This window comes from Aplidium turbinatum, chromosome 13 (assembly GCF_918807975.1).
Source record: "Aplidium turbinatum chromosome 13, kaAplTurb1.1, whole genome shotgun sequence".
NCBI lineage: Eukaryota > Metazoa > Chordata > Ascidiacea > Aplousobranchia > Polyclinidae > Aplidium > Aplidium turbinatum.
The window spans coordinates 3,821,643-3,841,992 of record NC_137484.1 but is presented as its reverse complement, the minus strand read 5'-3'; the positions used below and the strand labels follow the sequence as shown (position 1 = coordinate 3,841,992).

Genomic DNA, 20,350 nt, shown 5'->3' with positions numbered 1-20,350 from the left:
TTGACCGAGATCAGTGATCTTGTTACCTGTGAGGAGTTGAAAGTGAAAGTCCTTGAAGGGGTGAAGAAACGATTCAATAAGTGCTTCAACAACATGAAATGCGTTATGGCATCACGTCTTCATCCCTCCTTCAAGACGTCGTGGCTACAATTTCTGCACTACGTTTCCACGGATGATGCTGACGCACTGCAAGAAAAAGTCAAGACAGATGCAATTCGACTGTTGCGGGAGACATCAAGCCAGGTTGATACCGAGAAGAGTGACACCAACACCAGTCATGACTCGAGAATGTATTTTTTGGAGTGTTTGCGCCATCCCGTGAAACGTCGGTGCAGAAGGAAGCAACAATAATTCTGGACGCCTTTTTTTCGGACAAGAGCAAGTCTTTGAGCTTTTCGAATACCGAGTTAAAACATCTGTTCATTAAATACAACACCCCCATTCCTTCCAGTGCTGCGGTGGAGAGACTTTTCTCTTTTGGAAAAGATGTGCTTAAGCGAAAGTGCGGGTAGGACTTAGTGACTCTCATTTTGAAATGCTCGTATTTTTGAAAGATGCGTAACAATAAATTTCCCTTAGAATGTGTTTTCTATAACGACGTCAAAATGACAGCGTAAACGAAAGATAACATTCGTTTTCAAGGTCATTTTTGCGTCACTAGAGACTTGAGTGTTTCCTAGTGTCATTTTAGACAAAAGTAGCGGAAGAAGTAGCGGTAGCGCGCGCTACTTTAGCCCGAGTAGCGGTAGCGGGTAGCGCGCTACTTTTGTAAATTGGTAGCGGGTAGCGGTAGCGCGAGCTATTTTGGCCAAAGTAGCGGTAGCGGGTAGCGCGCTACTTTAAAAGTAGCGGATGCCCACCTCTGTAAACAATATTGCTCGGAAAACAATTCGAGAGTCAGCATTTGTTTATACCATTCCTTTGACATGTCGGTTGTATACAACTAGACAATTTCGACGGCTTAGATTTGATCTTAGGCTGCAACCTCAAAAATAAAGTAAATCGTCAGATTTAGGCCATTGTGTAATGTAGGCTACATCCCGGATAAATGTCTGAACAATTCAATACCATGCTGTTTATATCCCAAAATTGACTTGTACTTGAAAATGGATTTACTTTAAGTCGGGCTTCTATCCCCATCTAACCACCACTCTGCACACCCTCATAACTGCAATTTAATATTTTTACAACTTAATATGTTTCGGCAGCCGATTGTTGTGAGAATTTACAGTAATCTTGCTACAATCGGCTGCCGAATTGTATGATGTTAATGGCTAGCGTGAAGGCTATCCCGTTTCTGTTATCGAATTGCGATTGCTCGCTGTTGTAATGAGTAGGCTAGGGTAGCCTACCTAGCTTTGTTCTGACTGCCAGGAAGAACGCCCCGTTTCTAGATTTCTGGACACACTCTTTTAAATCATAGATAAAACATCGAATTTCCTAATTTTGTCACAACATCAGATAAGTCGTCACATTTGTTTGTGAGCATCATCTTATCCTCTTCACAAAATCACTGATAACCAGGGCCCTTGATGGGATATTTTGTACCCGGTACCAATGAAATCCTCAAGCCCTATATCAAAACGCTTTTGAGACAAACGCACTATACTTAAAGAAACGAGGTGGTTGCTTCAGGCTTCCGTACCCTTGGAAAGATTACATAACCTCAAATTCTCCCGGGCTTGGGTTCAAAGTACTCATTAGAGTGACCTCACTTTTAAGGCTAATGCGGGTAGCCCCTGTTTTTGGTCACGACTAAAATACTTTACAATGGTGTTGTGAAGCGATCTAAAAGTGGGCTATGCAAGCATTGGGCTTGGGTTGCAAACTAGGTGAAATAAATATTACCTTTATATTATTTTAGCAACAAATAAACTCTCTCATTCTCTAGGAAAGCATGTTGAGCGTCCAGAGTAAGCAGTTATTTACATCAGTTTGCCACTATATAAGTTGTTTTGTTTTAATGGTTTGACAGGAAAAGTATGCAAATCAGACTTAACTTTCTCAATATCTTGAGCTTGTCTTGTTTCTTTAGACAAGGGTTGTAGAAGTTTTATTCTGTTACCTTCAAAACCTTTTATTGATCTACAGGGAATTTAAAAATATCAGCCATGTTTTGTGTTTTATGTCGAGCGATATTTCAAAGATCCAACAAGCAATTTACTACTTACAGAAAAGTTGGTATTCAATTTCATGTTTTTTTCTTTCTATGTCTGGTTTCATCAAGGTGGTGTCACTAGAGTTATTTTTAAAAGATAATTTAGATCTATTAAAACCTACTTAGATCTGGTACCATTGAAAAGCGTGAGTTTCAAAACTTTCATGTACCCCAACCAATAAAAAGCAAAATCAGAGAAAACGAGAATTAAAGCAGGTGTTGTCTTTGAAAAAGAATACACTAAAAGAAAGAGGCAAAAGCACCCAATCAGAATTACAAATTAGTTTCAAAAATATGGCATCACAAAATATTCATCCCGTTTCAGAACTCCTAAAGAGGCTCCGGGCCCATAAAATAACTTTTGTACAATGTGTATGCTGCACCGCTCCTGTCAATACTACCAGCTGCCAATATCCAGAACCTTTCTTATTTCACGAAAACAACATGTTTCAAAAGGCCTTTTGTGTGCACAACTGATATTTTTTTTTGAAGAAAACAAGAATAGCACCAAGCTTACCGAGGTTGTTTTTTACAATTAAAATTACCACGATGTCCTCTACCAATCGGTAACAATCCTTGTATCACTTTGCAGATTTTCTAGCTCAGTGATCTTCAACAGGGGCTCTGTGAGTTTAAATTGTTCTACATATTCATTGAAACTTTTTTCAGGCGGGCCAGACTTTATCATCATAGGCGTATGAGCAAATCTTTCCAGGCTAGATTGGAGGGAAGGAAATCATCAACCACTCAACAGTTTCGTCGACTAGGACCCTCAGACCATGCACACCGTATGGAGGCCGGTGAGTTAGGCAGTGGCGGATGACATGGTCAGCGGTCTGTTCAGTAGCACCACACTCGCATTCTGATGAAGCAGCCAGGCCCAACTTGTCCGAACGAAAGCGGGCCACGCTAGTTCGCAGGCAGTTAAGCCTGATCCATGCAAGCCTTGCCAGGAAAACCCCCGGTGGTCGGGTATGAAGTCACGGAGCTTCCCTTTCTGGAGGTATGCTGATAGTGTTTGCATGTCTTAGCTGAGGTTTCTCTCCACTAACTGCCAATTTCCCGCTGAGTGCAGGAGTGCCAAGTTGTCTGCGTAAGTATATTTCCTGGAGATGGTGGGGGGCAAGTCGTGGGTGTATATGTTGAACAGTACAGGAGCCAAGACTGAGCCCTATGGGACGCCGTTTTTAAGTCGGCGTAGTCTGCTTCGACAACCACTACCGGTTGGAAGGGTAAAACTTCGGTTTTGCACAAGTTCCATCATCATATGGACCATGTGTCTGTCAAGAAGCAGACGGAGTAACTTGCAGGTAAGGCCGCTATGCCATACGGTGTCATAGGCAGCCGAGAGATCAACAAACGCGGAGCCAGCCTTTTTCTTAGCCGAAAAGCTATCCTCAATATATTGGGTCATAAGTGTGACCTGATCTACGGTTGATCGTCCGTGTTGGAAACCAGCTTGTTTACGGGGGAGCTGCGGATCTATTATTGGTTTGACACAGGCGTAGATGAGTCTCTCGAGGATCTTGAAAGGAATGCAGAGGAGTAAGATTGGGCGGTAACTCTTAGGGTCCCCTGGGGGCTTCTTCGGCTTAGGAACTGCAACCTCAAGGGCTCTTTTCCAGATTCTGGGAATTCTCAGGTGGCGTAGACAGCAGGAAAGGAAGTCTTTTAACCTGGACTTGAAGGAGGCAGCAGCATGGAGTATCAAATCCGGACATAGGTTCCCAGGGCCCGGGACTTTACCTGGCTTTATGTGCTGGATGACGGCGGAAAATTTCTCCGGGGTGAACTCAGCCGAGATGTTGTCGTCGTTTGGGGTTTTTACCTTCCAGAGGTCCGTCATTTCTTGTAAGACGGATCTGTCTGATTCACGGTCTCTCGATTTGTATTTCCCGCTCTCAAAGAGTTGTGAGGCGATGAAATTTGTTGAAACGGGACATTGTTGACGAGAGGCACGTGATTTTTCAGTTAGGTTGTTCAATGTACTCCATGCTATGCGGCTGGAGTGCGTGAAGTCGATTGATTCAACGGTTTCTGTCCAGCACGCCTTCCTGTTTGAGTCCAGCCTTGCCAACAGGATTGTGGCTAAGCTGTTGGTGTCGTTGTCCTAGGGGGCGTGGAAGAAGTCGAGGTAGAGGCTTTCGCACTCCTTATCACAGCAGGGCATGTAGTTCTTTCGTCGGCCGAAGAGATGTAGTGTTTTCCTGCTGATGTTATTGCATCAAAAAAGTCCTGGTAGGCTTCTTCCACTTTGTTGGTGTGTGGGGATAGGAGATGCTGTGTGGATTTGTTGGTGAGGAGGCAATAGTATTCCCAGTTAGCCATTCTGAAGTTCCATCGCTTAACAGGCTTGCTCGGGACAGGCATTGTGAGCGTTGGAGCCGTGATGATGGAGGGTCGATGTTGGGACCGGGAGAACTTCGCTAGCGCACGTCTGTCCGGTTTACATTATCGGGGTCATCACTCGCGAAAGCTAGATCGGAGTTTGTACCAATGTTCTAGCGCACGGAGAAGAAGCTCGCTGCACCCTTGGGATCATGCAGTAGAGTGAAGTTATTATTGGCTGACCATGAGGCCAGGCTTTCTCTGTCGTAGATTGCTTCTAGAAATACAGCAAACTTCTTCGTCAATTCCAAAATAGAATTACGCTACTACTTGCAAAAGCGACTTTACAATCAGCAACAGCTTCCATTTTTACAATCTATTCAATATCGGCTGGAACTCTACAATCATCTTCAATACACTTGTCATTACAATTTTTCAACTTTTAATCCCCATAACATACAACTCAAATAATCATACTGAAATCACGCGGCTGTTCATAGCAGGTTAGCTTTGACCAGAAGCTTCCAGAAACTATGGTAATATCATACCACAAGAACTCATTCTTCTAGTCAACAAGTCAAAAAAGTTTAAAATCTTCTAGAAACAAGTTTTGCAAAAAAGATTGCGTAATTAAAGGTTACTATAGGACAGTAATTGAAGGAAAATCTTTACAGAATTATAGCCTACAATTAAAATAGCACACTTGTACAAAAACATATAATGTAGCCTACCGTGGGGCTACGCATATTGAATTGTGACCAAGACACAATAATGATTCTAAATTTTCTCGCCGGGCATGGTCTGTGAGAAAATACTGCCTACTTTAAAGAAATGCAAGTTGAATTTGTATGATTTCTGTGTGTCTTCGGGCCAAAAATAACACATTATGCAACGACAGGCGCGGGCCATCCAAAAACGGTTGTCGGACAACTCGGGGTAGGCTACGACAACTCAGCAAGTGCTTCAACTCAGCAAATACATTTCAGCTACTGCCAAGTCAGCAAATGAGATTTACATGCTCACGTCGGACGTGCTTGGTCATCGCTTGTCAAACTTATTTTGCTGACTTGTGACGTTCCAAGTTGTTCCTAGCTCAGTTGTCACTTGCTTAGTTGTTGTTTGCTGAGTTCACAACTGCTGACTTGTAGCAGACTCTACAAAAGCGTATCCCGGGCCGGGTTTGGCCCGCAGACCGGAATTTGGACACCTCTGACCTATTGCAGGACCTTAACTTTTTGCAAATGCGAAAACTAGAAAAACAAGAATACCTGCTCTCTCTGAAAATATACTGCTTTTAGAATTATCATCAATAAATATTTCTATCAGCATACACAACTGAAAACGCAGTTTAGCTGTTCACCACTGCTATTTATTGAAATTGAATCTATGTTATAGTAAATAAATGCTTATTACTGGGCAAGCTAATGCCATCTATTATGCCTTATGTCTCGTAGCTGATACGCTTCACTGGTCTACAAATAATAGTTGAGAATGATAACGCTTACGCCATACATAAAGAGCAAGCTTAAGCCACGGAAACAAACATATCAAAATTCGAAAGAATAGGTGAAAAAATTACGCTGAAAATTTCACAAAGGGTAAATACCGGAAAGACACCTTTTACATTTATTTAGTTGTGAAAATAAATATTATTCATCGATTGTGTAAACTAGACTAAGGATAGGTTGCCATTCATTGAATATTTAAGACTAATAAAGCTTTGGTAGAGAGTTTGCTTTGTTAAACCATACAAACAAAACAAAGTAGGCTACCCTGAGTGGGTCAACATAATGCAATACACACAAAAAAATATAACACAATAACTCAAACGTTTTTGACACGTACGTGTGTCCTCATCAAGAATCACTTCAATTTGCAATATAGGCTACATAAATTGAAAATTGTAAGGGAAATTTGACTATGCATTATAACTGTAACGACAATCCGGATTGAAACGTACAAGCTGAACAAGTGATACAAGAACGATTACGAGTAAATTGTACGGCGGGAAACAGATCACATGAGGTGTAAACTACAGGCATTGAACAAACAATTAGAAGACACACAAAAGGAAGGGTAAGCTACAGGCGAATAACTGCCAGTTGAGAGACAGATTATTAAGATTGATTCTTGAGGTTTCCATGATCTTACTCTGAACTTTAGATCTGCCTCGAGAGATGATTTTAAATTGGTCGATCAAGACTTAGTCAGTGCACGTTTCACAAGAGGCGATGTGCTCTTTATAGTCCAGTCGCTGAACTTAAAAAAATGGTCAAACCCGGAAAAAAAATAAGCTGAAACTTTGCCTGGTGGTTCTGTTTATGATGTGAAGTCACGACAAAAGTCCTATGATTCCCCCTTGAGAATAGTGAGTTATGGCCATTTTTCCATAATGGCCGCAGCTCCCATAGGTTAAAAATTCGAAATCGCCTAAAATTGATGTTTTATACCTACCTCATTAGAAAGATAATTTAATCTTGAATCACTTTCACAAAAGAACTATGGTCCAAAAGTGCCCACTTTTGATGTTACGGTTTATTGAACTGTCATAAGCTAAGATTAAACTTCTAACGAAAACGCATGTTTTATCATTAAGTGGGGTCTATCAATTCTGTTCCAGCTACACAGGATCGTTTTCTTTCGAATGAACACAACAAAGCTCATTTATTGATCTGATTTCTGAGAGTTTAAAGAAAGATGGACAGCAAGTAACTAATGTGATGGTGATGCTGACACTGAAATTGTGGAAACAGTGATCAATCTTTCTGCAAGCAGGCGAAATCCTATTGTTGTAGTCGACGACACAGACATCATTGTTATGGTACTCTATCACCGGCGGGAAGATTTTCAAGATATTGTATTTTTCCAAGAAAGGGCAAAGAAAGGATGGAGCATGAAAACTGTTTCACCACCACTGGAGACAATCAGAGAGCATCTTCTATTTAATATACATGGTCCTGCTGTGATACTGTATCAGCTCCATTTGGAAAAGGAAAAGCAAGCTTTCCCAAGCTTGTGTAAAAATCTGATCGACTGAAAGATTTATCCACAGAAATGAGCGATGTTTGGGCAGATCAAGCTAAAATTGCAATGTTAGCAGAACCAATCTTTGTAGCAATGTATGGTAGAAAGATATTTGACACCTTAACGAAACTCAAGTTAGTTTTAAAAGTATTGGCTTAGTTAGTTAGGCTACTGCATACATTTATATTTCTCACTGAAGATCACTCTATATTATCCTGGTACAGAAAATTAACGAACCACATGTATTAACAAATCAGCATTTACCACGAATCTCAAAGACATTGCATTTGTGCATAAGAGTGTAGGCTAACACTTTAACTGAATTAACCCAGAAAAAAAAGGCAATTCAAGATAATTTTCTTGGTCTTTTATACATGTCTGTAATAAGTTATTATTTCATATGGCCTACCAAGCAACCATATGGAAATTGTGCAATAGGAAAATAGAGTCAAAGGAAGGGGAGTGGGGCTGGAAACTTGAAGACACAATTATTCTCCAATAATGACGGACAATGAAGTTGCTCCAGAGTGTGTCCTGCAGGTTATAAGATGCAAATGCCAATCAACGAAGAATCAATGTGGTACAAAGAGATGTTCATGTAAGAAGCATGGCCTCAGTTGTGTAACAGAATGCAGTGGTTGTCATGGTGAAGGATGTGAAAATAAAGAGGTAGCCTAAACAGTTCTGTATTTTTTGAACAATCAAGCTTTTAGTCAATAGAGATGAATTTAAGTATAAAACGTCATAATTTACTACAAAAAAAGCAAATCATGTGACCATCATGTTAGTTGTATACTTTAACTATTCATATGTCAGGTGACATGCACTCGGATATTTTATACCTTAAGCTCAATGTTATTAATTTTAGTTATTTAACTTAAATACTCGAAGTTTACGAATCAAGTGATGATGATAATGACGATAACGATGGGCGGAATATCTTTGATTTATTCTAATATAAAATATGGAAATGCTAGTACTTGGATATTGGTTTCAAGATTTAAAATTTTTTATGAACTTAACTTTGTTATAAGTTAAAAGTGATCCTTTACTATTTAAGTCGGTGTTTTTTTGGAATGTTCCAAAATGTAAAATCTTGAATTTCACATTTTTGACATAATTTCTACAATTTTACTATTTACCGGTCAACATTTTTTCAGTGTTCTGTATTTTAATGTCAATATATAAATATATGTCAATATTGGTTTGGGAGTAATTCAGGATAAAATATTCCAAAAATTATAGATTCAGCAACTTTTAAATTTCTACACTCTACAATTGAATTTAATTTTCCACTTTTATGGAGACTTGTTGTTTGTATATTGAGTTTTCCAAAATCAGTTTGAGGAGTAACTTCGGAAGGAAAATTATTTGCTTTTTCGTAAGCTCTGGTTTAACCATGGAATGATTCATTGCATGACACTCCTCACAAAAATCCACCAGGCTAAAGCCTAATGGTGGATTCCGCCTTATAGTCCGTATGCAATTGTTAATAACTTCAAATGTGACTAATAAAACTTTTCTGTTTTTGTGAACCAAGCCAGCAAACTGTCCACTCGAAGTGGTTAATTGTCTCGTATCATTACTATAAGACTTGTAACTCAATGCAACAAACAGTGTACAAAGCCTCATTTTTTTTTTTTCAATCATGGATTGATTTCGCTGTAGCGAAATCGATCTAAGACTAAGAAATGAGGCTGGTACGCAGGTACACTGTTTGTTGCATTGAGTAGCAAGTCTTATTACAGTATAACTTCAAATGTGTATATTTTTTTACCATAGTTCTTTTTCGAAAGCGATTCAGCATTAAATTATGTTTCTAATGAGGTAGGCCTAGGCCAGGGATGGCGAACCACTGACCCGCGGGTCACGAAGTGACCCATCACAGATTTTCAGTGACCCACTTGTCTTTTTTAAAATAATGAAATTTAAACAAATATTTCAGCAAAGAATAAATGTTTCACTAAATATTTGTAATAAGGCCCCACCCTGTTTTAACTGCACAATACATCAGGAAGCCCTTTGCGCCAAATCAATCAAATCTCTTCAAAAAGTTGTAAGTGTGGTAACAAAAATAGTCGACTATATTGCATCTCATGCTCTTAATAAACGCCAGTTTGCAAATTTATTGAACGCGTGTGACAGTAAATTTACTGGCTTACTGATGTACAACAGTGTAAGGTGGTTAAGTTGTGGTAATGTTCTACAGCGATTTGTTGAATTGTTGGAAGAAGTACAACTTTTTTTAGCTGAAAAAAATCAAAAATATCCAGAGTTAAGCGAAAGTACGTGGTTGAATGATTTACATTTTTTCGCTGATTTCACAATGCATTACAATAAGTTACTAAATTGCAAGGCTGTGGAAATATTGTATTATCCATGTTTGGGCACATTAAAGCATTTGAGAAGAAACTCGCTATTTTTTCTGTAGACTTTGAACAAGATCAGCTGAAATATTTTCCTCAGTTGTTGAAGCACTTTACCAGCACCAATTTAACTTATGAACAAAAGCAAACTGCACTCAACAACAACAAGTATGTTTTACTGACGAAAGAGGCCAAAAATGTAATGTCAGAAAGGTTCACCCAGTTCCGAAAGCTAGATATTACATTGCAGTTCATTCTTTTCCCGCATGCAATTCAATTTGAAAATCTTGAATTATCAAACTTCGAATGGCTTCGTCTTTACAACTTGGAAATGGAAATGATGGACTTTCAAGAAAGTGCAGTTTGGAAAACAAAATTTGTAGACTTAAATCATCTCCTACAAAAAATTGAAATGAAAACGGATATGGATGGTTGTGACTTTCCTGCTGTTGAAAACCTTGCTGAAAATATAATTCTTACTGAGTGGAACTCCCTGCCAAATTCGTTTGAAACTATGAAAACATTTGCGGTAGCTCTGTTAACGTTGTTTGGTTCTTCATATTCGTGCGAATCTTTATTTTCGCACATGAATTTTATACAATCAAGCACACGGAATCGTCTCAGCTCAGATATGAGTGCTGCATGTGTGAAGCTAAAAACTACGGATTACCAACCAAGGATATAAAGACTTTCAGAAAAGATGCAGCAGCAAGTTACGCATTAACATGTAGTTTCGCATTAACATGTAATTAAATGTATGACCCACTTTTGCTTTTTCAAGGATTAAGGTCTCTTTTGTGACCCATGCACTAAAAAAGGTTCGCCATCCCTGGCCTAGGCTATATAAGATCAATTTTAGACGATTTTGAATTTTTAGCCTATGGGAGCTGCTGCCATTATGGAAAAAGGGCCAAAGCTCACTATTCCCAAGAGGAATCATGGGGCTTTTTTTGGTGACTCCACATCACCAATCGAACCTCCTGACAAAGTTTCATCTTAATATTATTTTTTTCCGGGTCCAATCATTCAGCGACTGGACTATTAAATGCAGTTTTGATTGTTAAGTTTGGGTTTACGTGCTCATCGGCCCTTGTCAACAAATGTCTGGTTGACATACCAATGTATGTCTGGTTTGCGTCACGCAAGCAACTAAACTTATGCATAACGCAGCATCAGGCTAATACAGATCGTTAAAATCTACACTGTGAAGTAAGCAACGATCAGCATGCTGCTAAAAGCGAAACTCAATCAATTGCTTATGCATAACATTAGAAGAAAGAGCAAGAGGGTAGGCGCTTTCAGTTAAAAATAGTGATGCACTTTAAATGTTTTTATATACAGGTTGAATGTCACATGCAAATTTCTTTTTCATAAGTTTAGCTAGGTTTTTGCAAAACTTGTTGAATCTTTTCCTAAAAATAGTATAGCCTACGCTGCTAATAAAATGACTAAACAATAAAATAACCTAAAAACCTTCATGGCTGATGAACCAAAAGATACGCCTAAAGAAGTAATTTCAGATATTTTATTAGCAACTGATGTAAAAATTATGATTTCATTTTCACATGAGAGATCAAAGCAAGTACGTAACCTAAAGGAAAAACACTTTATAGAAGTTTGCGGTTTACTTAATGCTCTGTAGCCTACAGTTTAATAAATTCTTTGTTATACTTGCGCAACAGGATTGTATGTCTAACACACAACATGTCACAGAGTAGGCTTATGGAAGCCCATAATATCATAAAACTGCACGCTTTCCATAAAATACACATTTTTGAAAATTCTACATATTTTATAGTTTTTAGGCTTTTCTAACTTTGCATTTGTTTTTTTAATTTTTATGAACGGTAAACGGTTAATAAAGATGTTCAAATCGATGGCTGATGTTTTTTCATGGAAAAGAATTGTTTTATTTTTAAAAAACTATTGGGACCTTTTCCTGATATTATATTTCATGTGGTGTCCAATAAAACATATACTCAGTGTATTTTATGTACAACACCAAGACCTCCATGGTAAAGTATGGTGGGAAACATCATCATTTGAAGGATGGAATGTAAATGGGAAAATACCAAAATATGGAAGTTATTTAAACTCTTCAGCGCCATTCGAATTCAAAGTGAACGATAATATGATGCAAAATTACATCAAATTTCCAAAGAAAAGTGAGAGTCATGTGAGTAAACTTATTGAATACTGTCCTGCAACAGCTTTGCAAAACTTAAGAAGAAAAACAGTTCACATCCGTACGCAAACATTGAATTATTTTACGTGACCCAATCAGGCCTATAAGCGGATCTTCTATGATCTTCTATCACAGGTTCGAACCCAAACGGTAACAACTTTTACAATTCTTACCGTTTCTAAATGTTTTTGGCAGCCGATTGTAGCAAGAATTGACAGTGATAGATACCGTGTTTTGCCCAGAAGGCTGAGCTGATCAGTATCGCACCACTAATTTATGCCACAAGGGTATTCGACCACCGCCTTTACCAGTCAGTTTATTGCGCTGATGGCTATAAAGAAAGTTCCTTTCTTCACAATCACTTCTAAAGTTAAAACTTTCAGATAAAAGCGTACTACAAGTTTTTCCTTCTGAAAATAAGCTTGAGGCCGCCGTAAGTTATGCTGTTTTCTTAACTATTTTGCTCTCATTGAATGGTTGATATCTGTTTCTTAAAGTTTCCGACTGTTGTGTAATGTTGCGTTCAGTTTTCTTTATTATATTTATTTATTTTTTTAATTTTTGGTTTCAGAATTCTGAAAAGGAAAAGATTATTCTCTTCAGTCATCCTCCGTTCGAGGAAACGAAACCATATCCTGTTGACGCAAACAAATGTGGAGGAAAATGCATAGTTTCTTACAACACAGCTCTGTTTGACCAAGCAGATGCAGTTGTGTTCCACTTTACTGATTCCAAGTCGATGCCTGCAAGAAAGTAAGATAGACTGCTTTTGACCGATATTTCTATTTGAATAACATACAGTAGAAGCCGCTTTTTCGGCGACGAAAGCTTTCTGAATAAATTATACAAGTTTCAGAACCTGACATTTGTTTACTAATTATTTGCACAAACCTTGAAAATTGCAAGGACTATATGACGTTTGTATTTAAGCAGTTCACGGCCTGGAAAGTATTCTTCAGAGAATAAAACTTAATCGATAGAAAATATGCTTTTTAATCTCTAAGAGATTGATTCATTCTTACTTTATCGCGCTATAGTATATAAGCGCCATATATGACTGTGAACTTTGTGGGAACTTAGCCTATAGCCTGCTTTATATCTTTCTGCTTCGTAGAGGGTTTTGTTCAAGAAACACCATTCCTCTCTCCCAGTGTCGGGGAAGAAAATAAAACAACAAGATCCAACCTTTGTCTTTTTTCTTCATGGTTCATAACGTGGTTAACGAACTACACAAAAATACGAAAATTAAAACCCTTTAGCTTTAGCCTAAAAAATGCCATCAAGATTAAAACAACACAGACATAACATAGAAAATTGTTTTATAAAAAGAATAAATTCTTCAAGCAAATTCTACTGAAAATCTGATTAAATCATTGTCCGAGTTCTCCAAAATTTTATTTGCTTGGATCGGGTCGTTCCCTTGTCAGTCGGTTCGGCAGTAGCCTATATTTATGAAGCGATTGCGCAATTGTCAGCTCAAAATTCTTGTCACAATCAATATGCAAAGCTCGGCCGGCAGGCTGCATTCATGTAGGCTACTTGAATAGGTAAACTATTTTATTGTGGAATTATGTTGTGGTGTTTCGACGATTACCGACCGATAGTAACCTTTACTTACACAATCTTTTATTGTGAAATCTGCTTCTTGAAGTTTTTATGTACGTGACGGTGAGAGTATGGAAACTTTTTTGACTTGTTGACCAAAAGAATGAATTCTTATGATGTAGGCTATAATTATACCCTAGTCTCTGGAAGCGTATGGTCCAACCAAACCTGTTATAAAGAAGCCCGTGATTCGATTACAGAGTTGAGTTGAGAGCAGGTATCTAGGAACCATTTTTAAAAGTAGGTAGGCCCAGAGGCGCAGCAGTGAAAGTCAATCCAACTTCTGGGGGCGAAGCCTCCCAGACCACACATAACATTGTTGCATTTCTAATATTTTAAATCGTTTACACCAGGAGTCCACAACCTACTGCTCGCCAAGAAGAATCATTCGCCCCTCTGCTCCTTTATGTGGCCAGGCCCAGTGGTTTATTACAGTATAATCGAATGGAAGAACAAGTCGCGCACTTTTCATTAATCACTTTAGTAGGCCCATGTCTTTGATTTGGAGTGTTTCTGTTTGTATAAAAAAAGAACTCAACACAAAGCGCCATTATGCTACAAAACATATTATTTTTTCCAAGTTAATGGGTCAAACAAGGAACGGCAAAGTTAATCTACTCAAAAATAGCCTTAAAACAGCAAATTTATCTGTTACAAAAGAAAGGAAAACCAATAAATCAGAAAATTGTTTTGGTAGCTACAAGGTGGCACAATCAATAGCAACAGACAAGAAATCGTATAGTGATGGAGAATTTTGGAAAAGGTATAAGATGGGAGTCATTGAAAACATATATCCAGAGAAAAAAAATAACAAACTAGCCTACTTTTCAGATATAGGCCTAAGTCTTTCAACAAGAACCGTAACTAGACGAAAAGAAGAGACATCGGAGAACATAACATCTAGCAAAAAGTTATTGTATATCTACAGTTCTTCGCAATGGCAATAGATGAGAGCACAGACACGACAGATAAGCCTACAACTGAGCTGGCAGTATTTGTGCGTGCAGTAGGCTAAACAAAGATTTTGATGTTTAAGAGTTTGTTCAGGTGATTCCCGTCAAGGATATTACTAGCCGATATTCTGAAGGCATTAGGCTACATCAACGCCTTGAAATCATCCCTCTGAATCTATCAAAACTGGTATTAATAGGCTACGGCCAGCCAAGACCATGTAAAGTTTGACTTTGGCTGCTGTTAGAAAAATGTTGCCGATCCCTGGTTTACACATTGCGTTTTCACAATTGCCTATCATGCCAACTGGCATAATTTCAATTTTTGGGCTGGATTTGGTCAAAAAAATTTACAAAATTGTTGAATTACTCTATAGCGCTGTACAAAATGTGGCGATGTACACACAACTAAAAAAGAAACAATACACACAGTTATAATACCACCTGGGAGTAATAATATGCAGCACGTGCATATGTAATGATATCAATGTTCTAACCATAGAGAGCATAGAGAATAATTATATTGATTGATAGATTGCTCCACCAGTCACACGCAACCACACCCAGATGTGCTGCACATCAATAATGGACTCAACAGAAAAGTTGAAGATTGGATTTCATCATTGAGCTATCAAAGATAATTAAACTACTCTGTACCAAATCAGTGAAGATCTTTTTTTAGAACTCCCTCTCTGATTTGCCGGTTTCGCTACCATTTCAAAGAAATTTGGCTTTCAAAAGTGGGTGGGCCAGGCCCACCCAGAAAATAAAGTAGGTGAGCCCAGGCCAACGTGGTTCCTCCATCCCTGGTTGAGAGTTGTGTTTAGATTTGTGTGTTATGGGGATTAGAAGTTGTAATGAAAGGTACGCTGAAGACGATTGTAGAGTTCTAGCCGATATTAAATAGATTGTAAAAGTGGAAGTTATTGCTGATTGTAAAGTAGCTGTTGCAAGTAGTAGCGTATGTTTATTTTGAAATCGATGAAGACTTTTTCTGTTCAGAATTTGACTTCTTTATGTGCTGGAAGTGGTGAACCATTCGTCAGTTCAAGGATTTTCATCTATCATCTCTCAAGTAGATCTATTCGACCATTTATTTGAATGTTAAACGTTTGATATCCCAATGAACTACGTCATTAACCTTTCCAAAGTCTTTTTACGTCTAAGAGACAGAAAGAACTGTGAAAATTCTCTTCAGCCATTGTGACCAACACCGCTTTCGTAAACGAGCTGTTATCCAGCAATAAATGACTAAGCAGCAGAAATAAACTTTTAATGTTTTGACGGCACCTGCAGTTTACATAAATGCAATAATAATATTATTACTTTTTCCTGACGTGCAGCGGTTGGTAACAATGATAGTGACCTATGGCTATTTGTTAAGATTTTACAATACATTACTTCTTTAATCTAAGGCTATAATATAGAAATAAACTTTTTCACTTTTTTTTGTCATAATTAAGAAGTAACTCAGTGTTTGTCTCAATGGCTGTGGCAAGACAGAAACAAACGGTTCGGTTTTTGAACTCTAAACTTTGGCCAGACCTGGAACTGAATCCAGTTTCACCCGAAGTAGAGAAAAAAAGGAACAATCGTCTGCGTAGTTGGTCATATACGCAGCCCGTGTGAAATGACAAAGAGAAATTTCTCAATTGCTATTTCAAACATTTAGATTTCCACGCCAGTTGTACGTTTGGATGAACTTGGAAAACCCTTCATCTACCGTAATCGCAAAAATGTATCATTCAGGAGCGCGAAGGCAACTCGATGACGTAGAAAATCTCTTTAATCTCACTATGACCTACAGGTATGATGCAAGCTGGACTTTATGAAATGATTTGTTTGTGTTGTTACATGTGGTATTTGTAGCATTAATGCGAGAGGAACAATCTATTTACTCCAGGATTTTTTTAACCAATCTACGACAGGTAGGAACAATTCTTACATTCCTACAAACAACTTCAGACGAGCTGAGCACAATTTATAATTTCAAAACAACATTTAAAAAAAAATGTACGACGAGTCCAAATTATATCAAGTTATCTTGTTGAGCATCGCGATTTCAAATATTAAATAAAATTTCGAATATTAAATTCTCTTCAGCACAACTTTATAACAGGCATAGTAAAATCTTCAGTAGGTCAGTTCAAGAATGCAGCAGTTAAGTTTAGAAAGAAACGAGCAATAGCGTTTTTCGGTTCCGTTTTTCAACATCTAAACGTTGAACATTCCGAACGAGGCATGCCCAGCAGAAGATCCATTTTGAGACGTGCCTTTTGTATAATAAGGCCGTAGTTGTAGTAACAATTAGACGGTAGACCTAACACTAAATGAGCCTATTGCCAAAAATATTGTACAAACTGATTTAAATTTAAATTAAATCAAAGTTATTCTTTTCCAAGGAGTGTTGTTAGTATGTTAAAACAAGGAAAACATGACCATAAAATTAAAACGAAAAAACTAAAGCATGAGCTGTAAGAAAAAAGTGTGGGTTTTGATAAAGAGAAATTAAAACTTCTTGCTTGTTAATTTTATGGTATAGCCTAGTGGTCTGCCGAGGTCATGCGACAACTGTGAATGTAATATAGTAAGTCTGCTGCATGAAATTGGTTATTTCTACAGACGTGATTCTGACATCTACTTTCCATACTTCACTTTGAATGAAATACGAGAAACAATTCGAAATATTGAAGAAGTAGAAAATATAAATTTTCTGATGAAATCCAAAAACAAACTGGCGGTTTGGACAAGTAGCAACTGCGGGTTTACCAAAGGTGAGATCAAAAGATTAATCTTCGATATATTTGCATCTACAACCTGCAGGCTGCAGCTAGACGATACTGGCAGCGTTGTAAGAAGGATTACGAACAAGTATAGTCAATTGTTTATATGTTGCATTGGCGGGGAGCAAACCTAAGTAAATCTTTACCCAACCTAGGCTAATTATCATGATCAGATATAGAGTGTGATCCTTTTAAACGAAGCATTTTCGAAACCATAAGTTACATAAAGAGCGATCAAAGCAATAACAGACAAGTTATCGAAGATTATGGAAAGAGCTTCCCAAATTCCGTATTAACATTTTCAAACAGTTTGAAATCAAAGTTTTATATGTGTAAGCTATTATTATAGTGTTTTCTATGACAAATACGTGGTGGATACTTTCCTAATCTGTCTTTGAACACCTACACAATTTAAAACTGGCTGCTCTATTTCCTTTTGTAAAAACAACCAAGCGCAAAAGTTAGAGCAACAAAGTACGGAAAAAGTTTTACGTGACTATCTTCGGCTATTCCAAATGAGTGTTCACAAGCTAAAAGCACTCTTGATAAATTATTTTATTTGCATCAGCAACGCACTAGTACAAAAACGATTGACGCGGCGAGAAGAGCGCAATAAACATAGCCAGGTCAGAGACTTAAAAAAATGCACCCTGCGGCGGCGGAGCGGCGTAATTTTGGGGTGGCTATGCACCCGGGAGGGAAGGTTCACTAGCTTAGGTCCCGGGGCTAGGTTAAGTTATCGGTAATGAACATATTGCTTGATTCGATGCGATATGGACAAGTTACTGACAGTTGATGAATATTTTCGTTGCCAGGTGGATTCACTCGTTTACGTCTCATAATAATCCTTCTTAAGTTGAGATTGGATGTCGATGTGTTTGGTGATTGCGTTGGCAATCGTTTACCTGGCAATTGGGAAGATCTTCCAGAGCAAATCCGAAAATACAAGTTTTATTTTGCATTTGAAAACGCTTTGCACTGCAGGGATTATATCACTGAAAAGATGTGGTGGAATGCATTACTTGCAGGAGCAGTGCCTGTCATATGGGGTCCGATGAAAAAGGATGTAGAAGCTGTGCTTCCTCAAGGATCATATATTTTCGTGGAAGACTATGCAACTCCACAGGATCTGATTGATTATCTCAACTACCTCGATTCAAACTCTAACGCTTACCGGCAATACTTCAATTGGCGTTCCGTTGCTGTTCCTGAACGCATTCCAGGAAGATTGGGAGGGAACGAAGTATGGAAAACATCAGAAGTTGTTGGATTTTGTCAGCTGTGCCATATGCTCTATGATGACGATCGATACGAGAAAGAACATCACGGGTTGCGTCCGCGACGCGTTGTTCAGTCTTTGGCGACTTGGTGGCTTGAAGAAGAAACTAAAACTTGCCTTACTCCGATGAACATCAAAGAATTCTTTATTAGTAAGCTGTATAACGTAATTCTTAATGACCAGTATAGGTTCCATAATGTTGCTTATTTGAACAACTACTCCTTTGCTTGCATTGTAGTAGTCTTGTTATTGCTTTTAAATCGTCGTTTTTACTGCATAGCAGCATTTAGAACAAAGTTTTTGCAACACTTGTGTCAAATGCAAAAAAATTTTTGAACAAAACAAAACTTCAGACAGTTTACAGCGTAGACTAGAGATTTCAACCACCCGGTCGCGAAAAGTTTGCTATTGGGTGGCGAGAATACTCAATCAAAATGGTAGCAGAAACCGGTGAATTTGATAAATTTTTTCAAAATTTCATTGCTCGTTTTGCTTGCTTAATCTCATGTCATTAACCTAACGCATGGCATTGGGAACGCATAGTTTTATCAATAAATCTGAGGAATAGTGGACTGCCGGTAAAGTTTTATGGGCCTCTCAAAAATTAAGACGCTATCATGATTCATTTCGAAGTAAACACTTTACTCATTGACTACATAACAATTAACTTGACCCATTTCAGCGTTAACAGAAGTGTGAGGTGAAATGTGCAAGCTATAGGCCTATAAGGAAGGTAGACACTTTTACGTATTGCACTGCCCGAAAAGGTAACCGCAACCATGCGTGACATACGACATCGCTGACGTTGGTAGCGCTATCATGCGTGACATGACTCAACACGTGATTAACTGGTCGTCTTTGTCGAAAGATTTTGATACAAAGAAATTTAACTGCATGCATCGCCACAACCAACATTGCCTAATGGTTAGGGCAGAGGAGTAGTAATTTCGATTGCATGGGTTCGATTCCCACCCTCTGCTAATACTATTCTTTCTTCAACTGAACTGAGTGCAAGAAGAATCGTAGTGACTGCAAACAATGGAGTTTATGAGAAAAGTTGTGACTAAAACACCAGTAATGTCATATACGATACGCATGGTTGCGGTTACCTCTTCGGGCAGTGCAGTACGTAAAAGTGCCTACCTATAAGGAAAGGCGGGGGAACCCCACAAAGACTTTAGAAATTTACTGAAAAAAGCAGCCTATACACAATAAGCCACTATATAAATCTTGCACTAAGCAAAAAAAAATGCAGTGCCGAAGATATTTCAGTTAATTTGTGGTAATCCCGATCAAAGAACCGTTATTGGGCCTAAACCTGCACAACAAGCGATCAAAATAACATAAAATTATATACAATTTTCTGTCGGGCGATTCTTCCACACCCCCTGCTGAAGTAGTCTGTTGTGCTGATCTTGACTTTTATATTGTCTATTTTATTTTACAAATCTTACTTAAAATGCGTGTTTCAACCGCTATGAAATGAGACCTGTGCTGTAAGCTATGGGCTAAATAACCCAAGGCCCAAGCATTAACATCGTTTTTCCTATTGCCGGTCTGCCAAATTTTTATACCGGTCTGTGAGAGAAAAAAGGTTGGGGACGTCTAGTGTAAACGTCATCTTTAAATTAACAGCAGATGTTCGCAAACAAGTTTGTGATTTGTGAAGAGA

General features: G+C 38.3%; 1 protein-coding gene across 1 annotated transcript; it reads left to right on the top strand.

Annotated features, from left to right (window-relative positions):
- The first annotated feature begins 12,007 nt into the window (after window positions 1–12,007).
- LOC145782317 (3-galactosyl-N-acetylglucosaminide 4-alpha-L-fucosyltransferase FUT3-like) lies at window positions 12,008–19,116 on the top strand. The gene is made up of 5 exons (XM_082594105.1): window positions 12,008–12,052; window positions 12,633–12,814; window positions 16,289–16,423; window positions 17,239–17,390; window positions 18,215–19,116. The coding sequence occupies exons 1-5, from the start codon at window positions 12,008–12,010 to the stop codon at window positions 19,012–19,014; spliced, it is 1,314 nt and encodes a 437-aa protein (XP_082450231.1). The 3' UTR covers window positions 19,015–19,116.
- Window positions 19,117–20,350: the final 1,234 nt, after the last annotated feature.

Coding starts and splice junctions, on each gene's coding strand:
- LOC145782317 (XM_082594105.1), top strand. CDS start 12,008: ATGATGCAAAATTACATCAAATTTCCAAAGAAAAGTGAGAGTCAT. Junction 12,053..12,632: donor CAAAGAAAAGTGAGAGTCAT/GTGAGTAAACTT, acceptor TTTTGGTTTCAG/AATTCTGAAAAGGAAAAGAT. Junction 16,424..17,238: donor AATCTCACTATGACCTACAG/GTATGATGCAAG, acceptor TTATTTCTACAG/ACGTGATTCTGACATCTACT.